The 16,852-nt window shown below is 39.7% G+C and overlaps 1 protein-coding gene across 6 annotated transcripts in view; it reads left to right on the top strand.

The window, feature by feature from the left end:
- Window positions 1-16,852, top strand: part of IQGAP2 (IQ motif containing GTPase activating protein 2) — a 286,558-nt gene that overhangs the window by 260,117 nt on the left and 9,589 nt on the right. For all 6 annotated transcript variants that reach the window (XM_025892589.2, XM_073905308.1, XM_025892591.2 and 3 more), the window contains 5 exons: window positions 657-789; window positions 3,719-3,821; window positions 4,484-4,625; window positions 13,448-13,535; window positions 15,611-15,823. In XM_025892589.2, coding sequence (XP_025748374.2) covers window positions 657-789; window positions 3,719-3,821; window positions 4,484-4,625; window positions 13,448-13,535; window positions 15,611-15,823 — 679 coding nt within the window. The remainder of the gene's footprint in view (window positions 1-656; window positions 790-3,718; window positions 3,822-4,483; window positions 4,626-13,447; window positions 13,536-15,610; window positions 15,824-16,852) is intronic.

Raw genomic sequence — 16,852 nt, 5'->3', positions numbered from 1 at the left:
TTTTTTTAAAAAAGCACATTTGGGCGCCTGGGTGGCTCAGTCGTTAAGTGTCTGCCTTTGGCTCAGGTCACGATCCCGGGGTCCTGGGATTGAGCCCCACATCGGGCTCCTTGCTCAGCAGGAGAGTCTGCTTCTTCCTCTCCTTCTCCCTGCTTGTGCTCTCTCTCCCTCACTCTCTCTCAAATAAATAAATAAAATCTTTTTAAAAATAAAGTAGCACATTTGATAAATTGCTTTACAGATTATTTTCTCTAGAAAGACTTGATTCTTAGATCAAAGACTATCAGTCTTGACATTTTTGTCTAAATTTCAGGGGCCCTGTTTTCAAAATAACATTTTTTAAAATAACCGTAATTTGACTACATTGAGTCACTAGCAGAACCTGAGGCTATGTTGCTCTCTATCCTGCTCGAGGAGCTGGGTCCAACATACAGAAGCCTAGACTCAGCTTCCATATAGTTAGGAGCCATTCTGGAAGATGATGTAACAGGTCCCCCTCTCCCCAGCATACACACACACACACACACACACACACACACATAGTTTGGGATGGAGAATAAAGCACTAGTCATAATTCATGATTTCCTCAGTGTTTTGACAAAGCTATTTACCTCAGAAATTTGAACTCTGTCTTAAGAATTTGTTTTCTTTGTTAGGAAATATTTCAAAGAAGCCTGTAATGTCCCTGAGCCAGAAGAAAAGTTTAATATGGATAAATACACAGATGTGGTGACAGTCAGCAAACCAGTCATTTATATTTCAATTGAAGAAATCATCAGCACACATTCAGTAAGTGGGGCTGGAAAAGGGTCTTAGCTCGGTTCAGATGCCATTTTGTTGAAAATGCTTAGTCTCTATGGGGCTTCCTGTAAGCATGTGCTAATAATACTCAGAATCCTAAGAAACCTTCAATTATTTATTCTCTGACTTATACATGAATAAGATTCCTTTTCCCAAACAAGCCACATTTACTTTTTACATGGTGCATTTATTCCCTCTAGTACATAATAAAACTCCCCCCAAATCAGAAAAGTTTACTTCTTACATGGTCTGTTGACAAAGTCAGATTGTGAATGTCAAGTTTAAGTCCTGAGCAGGGACAGGCCCTGCTATTTCCTCTACCCACCAGGGCTACACTGCCTGAACCCCCACACTATTTCTCTTCCCCTTTCTAGAATCTTCCCAGCTTTTCCAGTAAAATTCTGGGATAATGAGAATATTCTCTCTCTTCCAATATTGAACATAAAGAGAGGGAAAATAGACTGTTCAAGGTTAGGAAAGAGAGGACACCCCACCCAACATTAGCCGCCTGCAAAGAATCATTTCTGTTGTTCTGGAAAATCCCATTTCTCAAAGGCAGTTTCATAGTCTGTGGTATGTCACAATGTCTCCATCCAGATGGCGTGCAAACATCACCACCATCAGCCATGAAAAGAATATTAAGTGCCTGTTCGGGTCAGGACACTTAGCTCAGCATGGAAAAGCCTTAGATGGCTCCTCAGCCATTTAAAGTAAAAAGAAAGGCTAAGCATTGAGAGTTTCTTTGGGTTTTTGTTTGGGGATTTTGTTTTTTTTTTTAAACCAATTGGAAAGTATTTTCTGGAAGACCCGGTTCCTAAAAGATAACCTTTTCGAAAATAGCTTACCACCTTGCTCCTCCAGGAGAAGTTTTAGGGACATGTTTAGAAATGTACTCCAGACCTCCCAAATCAGAACTTACACTCTAACAAGAACCCAGGTTTTGCAGATACACACTAGAGGTCAAGAAGCCCTCATTAAGGGTATACACACAACTAGGAGGAAAGCATAACAAATATACACCTCTGAAAGGTCCTGTCCTGCCCCCATCAAATCAGATACACTAACAGGTGGCAAAATTGGCTACTAAAATTTCAGTCCGTGTTATTAAGCTCTTCTAACAAACTAAAGCTTGAATACAGGTTTGGAAGAAAGATTGGATCTGCTTTTGGTTTCCCTCTTTCAGGGTTGGAACAAGGAACCACCCTGACATTTGCAACAAGCTCTCTCTGAGTATTTTGAGTGACCTTAAACAAAGGCGGGTCTGAACTCACAGCCAAAGGAGTGAGTTGGTTGATCAAATGAAGAGGCTATACTTCCTTTCTCTATGTATAAACACTCAAAATCAGAAAACATGTCCAGCAATGCAACATTTGCAAAATTGCTCTAATGAGCAAGTGGACTCATTCATATTTGGGCAACGACTGTTATCTTTTTTTTTATGGTAGATTATCTGTCTCAAAAAGATGTCCACATGCTGGCTACACATTTGTTGAGGGCAGTATTTTCATGCAGAAAAAGCGGGGGGGGGGGGGGGGGTTATTTTTAGAATGAAACATTCTTTCCCAGGGATAGCCGAGAAAAATGTTACTGTATTCATTCAGACTGTTACTCTTTAAGGAGAAATCATCTGTTCCTTTTGTTAACAAAAATTTAAAAGAGGGGCTTCAGTTTTCCTGGGAAATTTGGCTTGTGATGGGTTTGGATTGTCTTCATGTGTTAGGCTGGAAGCAGATGTCTAACGTGGGAGTATTGTGACTGCTGAGAAAGACTATTCTGTTTACAGTCTGTCTCAAACGAGGAGGTGTCCACATCTACACAGAAGCCTGGCGGCAGCTCAGCCCACCCAACCTGACCCCCTGCTTGCCCCTTGTCCTCTAAGGAACATGTAGACCCTCAAAATAAGCTCTTTAAAGAGACATTTTCAAGAAAGTTTTCTGTTCTGTAATCGCCAGAATAAAGGGTTGAAACTAGCTGCCTAAATCCTCACTCCCCAGAGACAGCAGCCAAATCAGCTCTCCTATCTCTTCAGAGAACAGGAACTCAAAAGTTATCCCTTATTTTGTTCTGTCACTAATGTACCTTCCTCCAGAAATATGCGTACTACCATTCCAGATGTCACTATGTCCTTTTATCCCTTTACTACTTATGTAATGCCTCTGTTTATGCGCCTTGCATCCTTTTGGGGATTGCGTACCAGAAGCAACATCTGGTACATCTAGGTCTCAGGCCAAGGAACCATATGGGCGTTTCTGTGATCCCTACCCTTGAAGGATCTTCAATTGCCAGGCAGATTAAAATAGCTAATAGTGGTGACTTTTTTTTAATATATAGCCATAGTGTTTGATTACCACTCAATTTTTCCCTGAAGAGATATGGAAATGTGCTTCCAGTTTATTACCATTGTTAGCCGAGAGACTTCTGCCTCATTTTAGGCACTTTGCTCCCCACAGTTGACCTTTTCTGTCAAGGTGGACTGGAGCAGGGGGTTAAGTGGTAGAAGGCTTCTTGGACTCATATCTCACCAGATCTTGCTGAAAGAGGGTTTTATGGACACCTTTCACAAAGCTACAATTTCTTCGTGTAAAGCAGGCACTTACCTCTAAAATAATATTAAAAACTGTGTTTCCCTGTGTTCTCTAATTGTAATAAATGTCAAACTTGTAATTAAGATTCAAACAATAGGGGTGCCTTACTGGCTCTGTTGGTAGAATATGGGACTCTTGATCCTCAGGGTTATGAGTTCAAGCCCCACGTTGGGCATAAAGCTTACTTAAAAAAAAACAAAAATAAGAATCAAACAGTATTAGAAGAAAATTATCTTGAAAAACTGGAAAGGGAACTTGACGTAAAAATGGTAGCACTTAGGAATTTACTTTTAATTGTTTGTGTCTCTGTGTTTATTGCTGTCTCTATAAAGCTCCTGTTGGAACACCAGGATGCAATTGCACCTGACAAACAGGACTTGCTGAATGAACTACTGGAATCCCTGGGAGAGGTACCTACTGTGGAGTCTTTTCTTGGTAAGAGCTTCTGCCTTCTATTTATCCTGTGGTTTGTGTTTAGTTGTTCAGTTTTCCTATTCTAGATCAAAATAATCTTAATATTTAACCTTATTTAGGAAGATAACTACACTAGCCCCTTCCTATATTAAGAGTTCTGTAATTCATAGTGTCCTAGGTTACAAATCAATTAGATAGCAATTAAACTCTAGATGCATCAAAAGGGATTAGTCAACCTATATCATAAAGAAAAGAAATCATTAAAGAGCCAAATTTATTACAAATTCCTTGCTGTATTTTATAACAATTTCTTTTATTAAGTTCTCTTTTAGTAATATTTTCATGTTTTGAGTATCTCTGCCCCCATGTTATTTTACAGTTTAAATCAAAGACTTTTTAAGGGGTGACTGGCTGGCTCAGTTGGTGGAACATGCGACTCTTGATCTTGGAGTTGTGGATTTGAGCTCCCCGTTGAGGGTAGAGATTACTTAAAATATTAAAAAAAGAGAGAGAGAAAGATTTTAAAAGCCTCTTGGAATATATTAGAATATGTTTTGTCTTGTTTATGAAGGCCATTATCCCCTGTACAACAAAGCCTGTCTTTCCCATAGAACATTTATCTTGCTTTGCTGATGCCAACACGATGAGTGAATGCTAAGAATAACAATGTTTTATTTCTGCAGGGGAAGGAGCAGTTGACCCCAATGACCCTAACAGGGCAAATACACTAAATCAGCTCTCAAAGATTGAGATTTCCCTTTATTTGACAAGCAAGTATGACCTAGGGGACGGTGAAGCTATAGATGGCCAAAGCCTCATGATAAAGTAAGTTTGGGGCATAATGGGCACATTGTGTCTCCGATTATGCATCTTAAAATATGCAAATTAAAATAGGCTGAATCCCCAAATAATTCGTTTTAATGTATCTAAATATCGAAATATGTTGTTTATTCATCAAACATCTGACCAAAGGATAACAGACTACTTATCATTTAAGAGGGAACTAAATATTATAATAGTTTATAAAGCTTATCCTGTTTTTCAGTTTTCCATGTAGCAATTTGATTCCTTTCTTTTAAGAAACAAAGTGATTAATTCTGCCTGTAAAAGTCCTTAGGTAACTAAAGGGAAATACCTGTTTCAGAGTGGTAAAAAGATTAATGAGGAAATACTTGAAACCATACTTAATGTCTGGGATCCAGTGTTAATAACAAAAGGCACACCATGGTAAGACCTAACACTGTCATTTGCTTTATTAACCTTCTTTCCTATTACACTAAGCCCGGATATGTTTACCAGCTTTGACTTATACCCTGGTTCCTGCCCCTGAGCATTTACAATGAAGCATTCATGCTTTTCTACTGCATTGTTTACGTCAAGGCCTCTGGATGTTCCACACCAGTCCTTTACACACAGAATAAGAAAGAATGAGATCCATCACCATAAATCAAAACACCATAAACCAAAACATATGCTCACCAAACAATATGGTTTTTAAGAACTTACATAAACAAAAGGGTGCATGTTAAGTCAGTTGTGTATGAGACTGAGGTGGAGAATGGAAGTGGGAAATAGGGCCAAAATGGAATAATTATGTATTTAAATAATACTTCACACGTTACTTCCAAGTTGCATGTCCTGAGTTCTGAGGTGGTTTTCATTTGTAACAAGAGCTTTCCTTCCTGCCCCTGACGGGATTCAAACAGTGCTCATCTCCAGTTAATTTTTTTTCCGGATAGTCATCATCATCCATTAAAATGGCAAAAAAAAAAAACACTTAGTGTCCTATGTTGTAACCTGTGCTTCTTCTCTTCGGCTTCATTAGTTTGTGCTCAGATTATCTAAGGCTTCATCTAGGCGTGTAGCAAATCTTCAGTACCTGCTCTGTGTCCATGGCCCTGGCTTGATGCTGGGGAGACAGCAGTAAGCAAGCCATTAAAGTTCTCTGCCCTCCGGGGGTCTGAAGTCTGCCAGTGGGGAGCAGGACAGAGGCCAAGCTGGAACTCTTACACAACCTTGCCCTCAGAAGAGGTGAAGGCAGTTCCTTAGACTACTGAGGAGCAAGTCAGATTGAATTTGCAGAGAGACAACACAGGGCAGGGCAATAGAGAAGGGCAGGGAGGAACTGTGCAGTCTGTTCTCTGGGTTCCTCGGAGAAAGTGCCAATTATAAAGGTAACTGAAAATGCAGATTGTGTGGTTCTGCCATACAGATTAAATGAGGCCAATGGGGCGCCTGGGTGGCTCAGATGGTTAAGTGTCTGCCTTCAGGTCAAGCCCCGCTTCTGGTTCTTGGCTCAGCAGGGAGCCTGCTTCTCCCTCTCCCTCTGCTCATGCTCTCTCTCTCTCTCTCTGTACCTCTGTGTCTCAGATGAATGAATAAAATCTTTAAAAACAAAAATTAAATGAGGCCAAGCATCCTATGATCTCATATGCTTTGTCCTTAGAAGTAATGGGAAGAAATTTTCTCGTAATTGGTTTGGTCTGTTATTTGAACATTTTCTAAAGGCAGTCAACTCAAATATGTGCATTAATGAATGGAAATCACAATGTGGGTAGTCTAAAATATCACATAATTTCAATATCCTGTATTTATATATATTTATACTTGTTTCTGAATGAGTCTCCATGGGTCTGTGAACTTTTGGAATTCATTTTAAAAGCAAAACCATGTAAGTCAGGCCTGTTGTGCAGCCATATGTCTTAGCTAGAGAAACCTGGTCCATTGTCCTACCTGCCTCAGCCCTTTTGGGGCTCTTTCACAGCTCCCCATTGTGTACAGGAACCAAATGCTGTCTATTCCTGTAATCACCATACTAAGTAGAGCCACTCATTTTTTCTTATTGTAGTAAAATACACATAACATAAAATTTATCATTTTAACCTTCTAAAGTGTACAATTCAGGGGTACTTAGTACATTCAGGATTTTACACAACCTTCACTACTTTCTAGTCCCAGAACATTTTCATCACCCCAAAAGTAAACCTCGTACCCATTAAGCAGTCACTCCCCACTACCCCAGGACATCTTTCAAGGCCCTGCTCCCTGCTCCCTGCTCCCTGCTCCCTGGTGCTTTCTCTCTGTGAACTTGCCTATCTGGGTATTTCATATAAATGGAATCATACACTACATAGCCTTTTGCGTCTGACTTCTTTGACTCCACACAATGTTTTTGGCTGAATAATATTCCATTGCATGGATATACCACATTTATCCTGGGCATTTGGGTTGTTTGCACCTTGTGACTATTGTGACTAACAGCGCTATGCACATTGGTGTGCAAGCTTTTATTTGAACATGTTTTCAGTTCTTTTGGTTGTAAACCTGGCAGTGGAATTGCTGGGTCTTAAGGTAATTCTAAATTTAGCTTTCTGAGGAACTGCCAAACTTTTTTCACAGTAGCTTTACTATTTTATATTCCCACCACCAAGGTATAAGAGTTCCAGTTTTTCCACAGCTTCACCAATACTTAATTTCTCTTTTGTGTTGTTGTTATGGCCACTCTAGTGTGTATAAAGTAGTATCTCATCATAGCTTCGATTTGCATTTCCCTGATAATTAATAACATTCAGTGTCTTTCCGTGTCTTTGTCGGCCATTTCTGTACCCTCTTTGTAGAAATGTCTACTCAAGTCCTTTGCCCCGTTTTTAATTGGATTGTTTGTCTTTCTGTTGCCGAGTTCTAAGAGTTCCTTCTGTATTCTGGATAGCAGACCCCTACCAGATTTATGATTTGCATATATTCTTCCCATTCAGTGGGTTGTCTTTTTATTCTCTTGGTAATATTCTTTCATGTACAAAAGTTTTTTAACTTGGCAAAGGACAGTTAATCTATTTTTTGTTGTTACTTGTGTTTCTCGTGTCATATATGAGAAATCATTGCCTGATCCAAGGTCATGAAGATTTACTCCTATGTTTTTTTCTAAGAGTTTTATAAGTTTTGCTTTTATATTTAGGTGTATTATCCCTTTTGAGCTAATTTTTGTGTGTGGTGTAAGGCAGTCGTCCAACTTCATTTTTTTTTTTTTGCATGTGGATGTTCATTTATCTTACCACCATTTATTAAAGACACTGTTTTTCTCAAATGCACTCAAAGGTACAAAGGTACCCTTCCTTGTCGAGCACCAGCTGACCACACACGTGTGCCTTCCTGGACTGTCAGTTAGGTGCCCTGCATCTTAGTATCAGTCCTTATCCTGGCCCCACACTGCATTGATCACGGTAGCTTTGTAACAGGTTTTGAAATTGGTAAGTCCTCTGACTTGTTCTTTTTCAAGAAGCCTTTGGTTACTTGGGGTTCCTTGCAATTCGGTGTGAATTGTACAATCAACTTTCTCATTTCTATAGAAAGGCTTTTGGGCTGGTATTTTAATAATTCTTAATAATTCACTGCTTTCCTAGACCTCCAGGGTCTAGACAGCCTTCCTCTGGGCATACTCTGAGATCCGGCTGTAGGCAGAGCCCTTCACTAAGCAGCTCAGTCAGTGGTCAGTGTGGGATGACGACCTGAAACAGCGATTGACCAGGTGACCTTCTGTGAGAGTGGAATTTGGGTATTGCCCACAAGATTCAATAGAATTAGCTCCATGATATTAGGCAAACCTTACTTTCAAAGACATTATACTTGAGGTATGTATTTGGAAATCTTGCCAATAATAGATAATTATAAGACGTGTCAGTGATAGCAAGCTTAGAGACCATCTAGTCCACATCTGTATCTTTGAGGTGAGGAAACGTAAGCCTAAAATTATGGGAAGCAAGTAGCTAGTCACTGACATGCTTTAAATTCAGAAGCCCTTTATCATGGATATTCCATTAATAGACTCTTTAAATACTGATTTGAAAACTCTTATGGGGATGTCTTTTTTCCAAGCTAATAAACCAAATTCCTAATTCAAACATAATATATAGTTCTTGGAGATCTTCATTTCAGAACCAAATTTAACTGAAATCAGACAGTGCCTTTCAGAAGGTAGTATGAAATGGACAGTCATTGGAATGCAGAGCATTTAGGACATGAAAATACCTGGCTTTTCTCTATCAAAAAAAAAAAATCCATTTTGCTTCCTCTTTCAACAGGTTGTGTTTTTAACTTTCAGAAATGTCTTCTTATGATTAATTACAAAATAACTAGCCTTACAGTGATGAGTAACTCATCTCCATGGGGGCAGGACTTATGCTAGTAACTTTATACCATGCTAGCTTTATAATTCTTAACGATTAGCTGAAGATGATAGAAAACACCTATGAAGTGCTTACCACGTGACAGGGACTATCTTACAGATTCAGATAGATAATAACATATATGTGTATTATATACATATATATCCCATTATATATATAATATTCCATAGATATGATTTATAGATATATATACATATTTATGAAATTTGTCATTTTATACTCTCAGCAACCATAAGAGGTAGAGGTGATTACCTATATTTTACATAGAGGCACAGAACAGACAAAAACTCTTTCCTAGATAATATGGCTAGTAAGTAGAGAACAGAATTCGAACTCAGATGATCTTAACTCTTCCAGGGCCTGCCCTCACAAGATTTTACAGCTCATTGAGGGCAAGGCTCTTTGTACTCTTGGGAATCTTAGAATAAATAATGAGAATGATAGCAGCGCAGTTACTTCATAACCAATGCTGGGGCATCTTTCCAGGCCAGAGAGAAAGAATGACCGATCGATGGGAGGGCCATGAAGGCACAGATGGGGGTAGGAAGAACATTGTATTTCCCTTCTTATGTATATGGAAGGAGGAGCCTCAGTTTGGGCTTTTGCCCTTTTGCCAATACTACCAACCCTGCCGATGCTAAAAACAAACCAGAAAATGCTGGTTGAGACCTCCTGGGGAGACCTGGGGTTACAGCCTCCATCTGGCACTTACTAGCCATAGAACTCCGAGCAAGTCACCTCAGCATCAGTCTCCTCATCTCTAAAATGGGGAAGAAGGCAGAGGGAGAAGGGAAGGAAGGGACACAATGAGCCAAAGAAGGCACGCATTAACACTGTATAAATTACAGAAAACTACACAATTCTAAGTCTCTCTCGTTATTTGTAACTCATGATTCTACTTAAAATATGTGAACTTTGGGGCACCTGGTGGGCTCAGTAGGTAGAGCAAGTGATTCTTGATCTCGGGGTCATGAGTTCAAGCCCCATGTTGAACGTAGAGCTTATTTTTAAAAAAAAATGTGATCCTCATGATCTTTATTAAGCTTGTTTTTCTACAGAAGTCTGCGTGTTTTGGTAGAAGTCACCGTTTGTGGTTTTAATCAAACTTAACTGCCCGGGTGCTTCAGTTGTCGTTTCTCGAGAACTTTTTTTCCTATCCCATGATTCAGTTGAGGCATCTATCATCCCACGTGAAAGATTGCTTTGCTTTTGGTACAAACTCACATGGGCACTAAATGGCTAAGGTGATATTTGCTGTCTGGTGATAAAAATGGGTAATCATGTTAAAAGAATTGTAAACAACTGGAAATATTCCTTAGATTGCACAAACATGAATTCCTTTTCAGACTTGGACAAACTGTAAGGCAGATGGCAGAGGGGGAGGCTCAGTGATCCTACCGGTCAGGGCATCATAAAAGATGCCACATGAGCGGAATGGCCAAATCTAAGAGGTCACACCAGTTTACAAGCACCACGTGGTCTCATTTACCAACAATAGGATTTGAACACAGCTGTGATGAACAAACTCCCTGCCGTATTTCTTTCTTTCTTAATTCTTCCTCAGAATTAAAGTCCTTGGTTTGATTGGCCTGTCTTACCTATTGTTTGAACAGCCAGGGAGCCAGTCCTCTCCACCCAGTTAGTTGATCTGTGGTGGTTAGACCATATCTAGAATATTGTGTTTGCACTGGGGTGAGGAGGGGACACATCTTAAGCTCTTTGGCAAACAGATGGGAGCAAAACTATGAACTCTGTTTAAATCCTGTTGTGAAGAGGCTTAAGGAACTGCAGGTTTCATGTGCAAAAAGAAAGGGGTGGGGCATGGGGACACAATTTTGGCCCCTCTCTGCAGGTTTGTGAGGGACTGATGATATGGAAAGTGAATTCAACTTGTTTTTTGCAACTCTAGAAAATAGTGTGACCTCTGTATAACTCTCGAGCCTCTTACATCTTAGTTGCTTCATTTGTATAATCAGGGATTGGACTATTTCCCAAAGATTCCCCTCAGTCCTGAAGTCCCATGACTAACCAGGTCCAGTGGCTGGGATTCACTGGAAGGCAGGTCTCAGAGTGAGCTGCCTGTGTAAGAATGGAATGTTCCAGTGTTGCACTTGCCAAAATAAATTCAACACGAGCCACACAAGTAATTTTAAATTTTCTAGAAATTACATTTTAAAAAGAAACAGGTGAGATTAATTCCAGTATATTTTATTTAATCCAATATGTTGAAAATTTTATTACTTCACTGTGTAATTAGTGTAAGAAATTGTTAACTTTTTCATACTTAAACGTTCATAATCCGGTGTGTGTTTTACACCTGTAACACATCTCAGTTTGGACTAGCCATGTTTCAAGTAGTCCATTGCCACCTGTAGCCGGTGGCTGCCACCTTGGGTGGCGAAGCTTTCATGACCACGTGAACGCTTACCACATGTCAGACCTCAGTGAGCGGCTTTACGTGGGACTTTTCATCCAGTCCCCACTAAGTCCTCTGAGAGATTCCGATTCTATAAATGAGAAAACAGACTCATTGAGATTATATAATTTGTACAAGTCCACACAACTAGTAAGCCACAGAAGCCCCAAATGGACCTTAGATCTATCTGATCCCAGTGCCCTTAGCCATTAGGCATACTGCAGGGTGAGATAGTGAGTTCCCTGTCCTGAAACAGGATGGTTACTTACATGCAAGATGTCTGGGGTGGAACTTTGGCAAGTGGATTCCACAGGCTTGACATAAAGTTGAATTCAAAGAGAAAGACGCAGTGTAGGCAGTTCGTCCTTGAGCGACTCCTTAACAAACAAACATTCTTTGTCCCTGGCAGGGCACGCTTTATTTGACCCCGGTCATTTTGGTCATCAGATACCCTCTCTAAAGAAATGAGCTGGGAGTTTTCTGGAAAGATAGATCATAAGTGGTTCCTAGAATATTTTTTTCAAATATGAAACTGTCACTGTGTTGACATTTTTAAAATCATCCAGTGCTTTTATTTTTAACTTGATGTTCCTGTTGAAGACATTAATGATGATTGGAAGAGGGAGTCGTGTAAGGAGGAAACGAGACTTGGCTCTCTAAGCTACAGCCGCCTTAGGAACAGTGCCCTCTCCCGCATGGCTATAATTAGCTGTGTGTCCACCTTGGACTCTCGGGGGACTGTTTGGACATTCCCAGACAGCCTGTAAATCCCCAGCAGTGAAAGGTCATGGGTCAGAGGAAATGGCTGTAATCATTCTTCTCATACAGACCTGCAGTAAGTAAGAAATGACAAAAATAATGTTTACAGATGGCTTATTGGATTCTATCCTATTTTCAAAAATAAGGTATTTGGACTTCACTTTGAGGGCTTCCTCTGTCATTTGCCCTGATGATTCAAAACATGAACAGTGTTTTGTTTTCATTTTCCCATTTTCATGCCATGTGAACATTTCCTGCTGTAGATGAAGAAGAAAGACATCATCCAGTGATGGCACGCAATGCCTTTGAAAGAAACGATGTTAAATACAACCGAGCAGCAAGAACAGTGAAACTTCAGTCATCAGTTAGACCTGTTTATAATTTAAGGCAGCTTCTTTTTATGTCTCTATTTTTTGGAAAGGAAGCTATATCCAATAATAATTTTCCCACTCATGTAAAAGTACACACACTTGACTCTTTGCCTTTTATGTTGAAATCTTTTTACATCATTACACAACCTGATCTCTGTGTAGGATTGCCATGAAGGACACATGTGAAAAAGTATTATGGTTTTAGCGCTTTCGGTGGAGTTTCCTAGCTGTTAACGTTTTACTGAGCAGCTCCTCTATTTTCTGCCATCTGAAGACAAGGACGCAAGCCCATCTGTTGGCTCGTCCACCAGACCTGAGGTTCTTGAACACCATCCACCTCGCTGTTGTGTCAGCCGGCAGCCAAAGCCGCCCCAGCCCACCTGGGACTGCTGCTCCCACTGGCCTTCCAACTGTTCCATACCTTTCTCAGACCAGGAAGAGTAACCGTTGGACTGGCTCCTAAAGGCTTATAAAGTATTAAAGAGGCTCAGAAGCTTAAAGTTAGTTAAGTCAGGAAAGGGGAGAGGATATTAGATATCATTCCTGCGTCCTCTATAGTAGCAGGTCATATCAGCAGCATGTCCCTCCTGCTCATCCAAAGTAGTCTCTGTCTAAAAAGAAGAAAATGTACTTAGAGAAGGAATCTACTGACTTACTTGCCCCCTGTTACTGACAGCATAATCCCACAACATCCAGTATGTAAAACCCAGACCTTGAATATCAAGCATTCGCAAACTTGCAGGAGCCTCAGAGCAGATGTGAATTTCTGAAAGACCGTTCAGTTTTAAAGGATTATCTTTGAAGCTTCATTTTTGTATGCGTTCGTGTAACACGTACAGAGAAGCATAGGGCAGAAGCAGATTGTTGTACATGAGGGGGACTGCTGTCTGAAAGTCTGTCTCTTCTCAATTTTGTAAGGACCAAAAAGCTGATAATTGATGTGATCCGGAACCAACCAGGGAACACATTGACAGAAATCTTGGAGACACCAGCAACAACACAACAGGTAATTGGTCTTTGAGTGTAAAATAATAAGTACCACGTATGTGAGTTGACTTCCTTAATCTTCATGTCCAGTGTTTACTGTTACTGCAAAGACAACGTAACTGACGTGGTTTGGAAGTAAGGAAATTTATGTGTTACTCTGGCCAGCTGAGTTCAGTCATAAGTATAAAATCCCTATAATGGGAATGAAATATAAAATGCAGCACCAAACGTATGCTGAATGTAAATTTGTCCTAGACTAGGTCTTTTAAAGCCTCTGAATGTTCATCATAAACCTTATATAGTGGGTGGGCAGATAAGTCAGTTAAAAGATAGTTCTGGTCAATAGGATGTAGAAAAATACCTTTCGTATCTTACGTATTTGCTAAATTGAAATAAGTGTCTCACACATTAAAACTGTTTTCCAAATGCTTCAGAAGTGAATGTCTTGAGTCCATCAGGTCAGAGCACCGTAATCGTGCTGTAAGTAACTAAAGGTTCTTAACAATCTTGCAATAAAGTTGTTATCAACATCTTTTAAAATGCATCATTATTTATTTAGTTCATTCTGAATTAAGTTAATTCACTGCTATTGCTTTTGTATCAATAATTATCCCTTGCTAAACAAAAGTTAACAAAATTATCTAATTAGATACTTCTTAGCAGAGCTGCACATAATTTTCCTGAATCATTCTTTTTTTCCTTAAAGATTCACTCATTCATTTGAGAGAGTGCACATGTGAGTGGGGAGAGGGGCAGAGAGAGGGAATCCTCAAGCAGATTCCCCGCTGAGCACGGAGCCCGACGTAGGGCTCAATCCCATGACCCTGCGATCATGACCCGAGCGGAAATCAGGAGTGGGACGCCCAACTAAAACCACCCAGGCACCCCATTCCTGAATCATTCTTCATTTAATTGGTTGCCAAGAAATTACTATCTCTAATTTACAAAACATATGGAATGAAACCAAGTTATCTGGTGTTTGTTAATGTGTGAATATTTTTAAACAATGTGGGTGGAACATCCTAATTTGGTAAGAGAATTTTAGTCCTTATTGAATATTTAATTTTTCCTCAAATGTAGCATAGTCACAAGAATGCAGACTTCCAAGATCAAGTATAGTCCTGCACCTCCTAACTCTGTAATTCTAGGCACTTAAAAGGATTTCTCTGCCTCAGTTCCCTCAACTATAAAAGGGAATGATAATGGTGCTTAATTCACAGCAAGAACAAATGATTTAAAACATGTTAAGTGGGTAGAATAGTAACTGACACATACTAGGTGTCCAATAACACATTAAGTGCTGCTGTTAATGTTGACTGCTGACCTGTAAACTATTCCTGCATAGATGATATTAATCTATCTGTCTTTTAATAATATTTGTATCCTTAGACTTTATATTGTGTCAATCAGTTGTCTAATAAAATGAAATGGGAAGATCACCGGTCTCCTTTTATTACTGTGTTTTTGAACAACCTGTCCAAATTCTATTCATTCATTCATTTACTAATCAGTTATTTGGGAACTTAGTATGAACTAAAATATTCTTATTCCCTTTGGTTCAAGGACACCCTGCAGGCTTTTCAGAGTTGATAGTTTGAGAATTATTCCCTTATTAAAATAAAGGTCTCTGCCCTCATGGCTTACCAATCTCCATAAATACGGCTGATGTGTGAGAGTTCAGTTGGGTTCTGGATGTTTAGGGTGTTCTCATAGCTGAGTTTTAACGAATAATGTAGTTTTAGTTTCCTCAGCTGAACTGTCCAGGAATTAAATACTTCCATCCAGGGAATTCGAAAATATCAGTTATCCACTATAATATATTCATTACTAAGGTGATTTCTCATCTTAGCTTTAAATTAGCCATTGAGATTTTGCTCAAAGTAGGCCTGCCCCCATTGCTATATTTCTCAAAAAGATGAGATAATCCCTTCCCAAAGACCTATTCAAATTCTATGAAGAACATAAGCTGATTCTGGTCTTCGGACTCTGACTTGAGACTTCTTTTATTTTGACATTAACTTGTCTTGTACAGTTTATGAATTTGTGAGACTGGGGAATCAGAGAAAAGTCAACATCTTGATATTCCCTTTTCAGGAAACAGATCATGCCAAAGATATGGTGAGCCGTGCAATTATAGATTCCCAGGCTCCAGAAGAAATGAAGCATAGTCAGTCTATGGTTGAAGATGCACAGCTACCCCTGGAGCAGAAGAAAAGGAAAATCCAGAGGAATCTTAGGACTTTGGAACAAACTGGACACGTGTCATCCAAGAATAAATACCAAGACATTCTCAATGAGATTGCCAAGGTTTTTGGAAATAGTATTCTTCCTTCTTCACTTAGCAGACATTTGCTCATCATTGGTCACATGCTAGGCACTCTCTGAGGTGACATAACAAATTCATAGTTGTATTGCCATGATCAATATTATAGATTTTCAAAGGCTTCAAAGCCACTGATGACTTTTTTTTTTTTTAAGATTTTATTTATTTGACAGACAGCGAGAGAGGGAACACAAGCAGGGGAAGTGGGACAGGGAGAAGCAGGCTTCCCACTGAGCAGGGAGCCCGATGCTGGCCTCGATCCCAGGACCCTGGGATCATGACCTGAGCCAAAGGCAGACACTTAACCCACTGAGCCACCCAGGCACCCCACTGATGACTTTTAATAGAAAAAACTCACAACTTCCCCAAGTCATTAGGACATTTGACACACACCAGAAATAAATGCTCAGGAAATTTAATTGACAAGTCTCATCTATACCTTTAAGCAATACCTACTAAGTTTGGGGGTTTTTTTAAGATTTTATTTTTTTGGTAATCTCTACACCCAACATGAGGCTCAAACCTACAACCCTGAGATCGAGTCACATGCTCTATCGAGTGAGCCAGCCAGGCACCCCAATACTTACTAGTTTTAAAATAAAAATGATACTTCAATGAGAGTTCTCTCTTGTTAGTTGTCATATAGCCCAGTTGCTCTTAGGACCTGCCACTGGGAGATATTAACTCTGTGTCCCTGAGAATGTGCCTCTGAGCAGTTGAGCCTAAATGCAGTTAAGTCCTCAAGGGTGCTTTCTGTTTTCTCATCCCATATTTTTACAGTTGGGAAACTTCCTGAGAAAAGGATCTCAAATTAGTGTGAGGAAGCATCACAGGAAATGGCTAAGATCTGTTTGCCAAGGATAAGGAAGTATATATTTGTATCAAAAGGACATTTCATTCTTTTTATCCAAATATGCCAATTAAAATGGGTCTGGAGGTTAAAGGCAGTTAAGTGGTCAGGGGAAAAAAGAAAATGTTCTCACCTTCTTGGTGGAAAATCAACTCTGCTTCTT

This window comes from Callorhinus ursinus, unplaced genomic scaffold (genome assembly GCF_003265705.2).
Source record: "Callorhinus ursinus isolate GAN/ISIS: 27379988/994484 unplaced genomic scaffold, GSC_fseal_2.0 scaffold23, whole genome shotgun sequence".
Lineage (NCBI taxonomy): Eukaryota > Metazoa > Chordata > Mammalia > Carnivora > Otariidae > Callorhinus > Callorhinus ursinus.
This window is presented reverse-complemented; position numbering and strand designations above follow the sequence as displayed.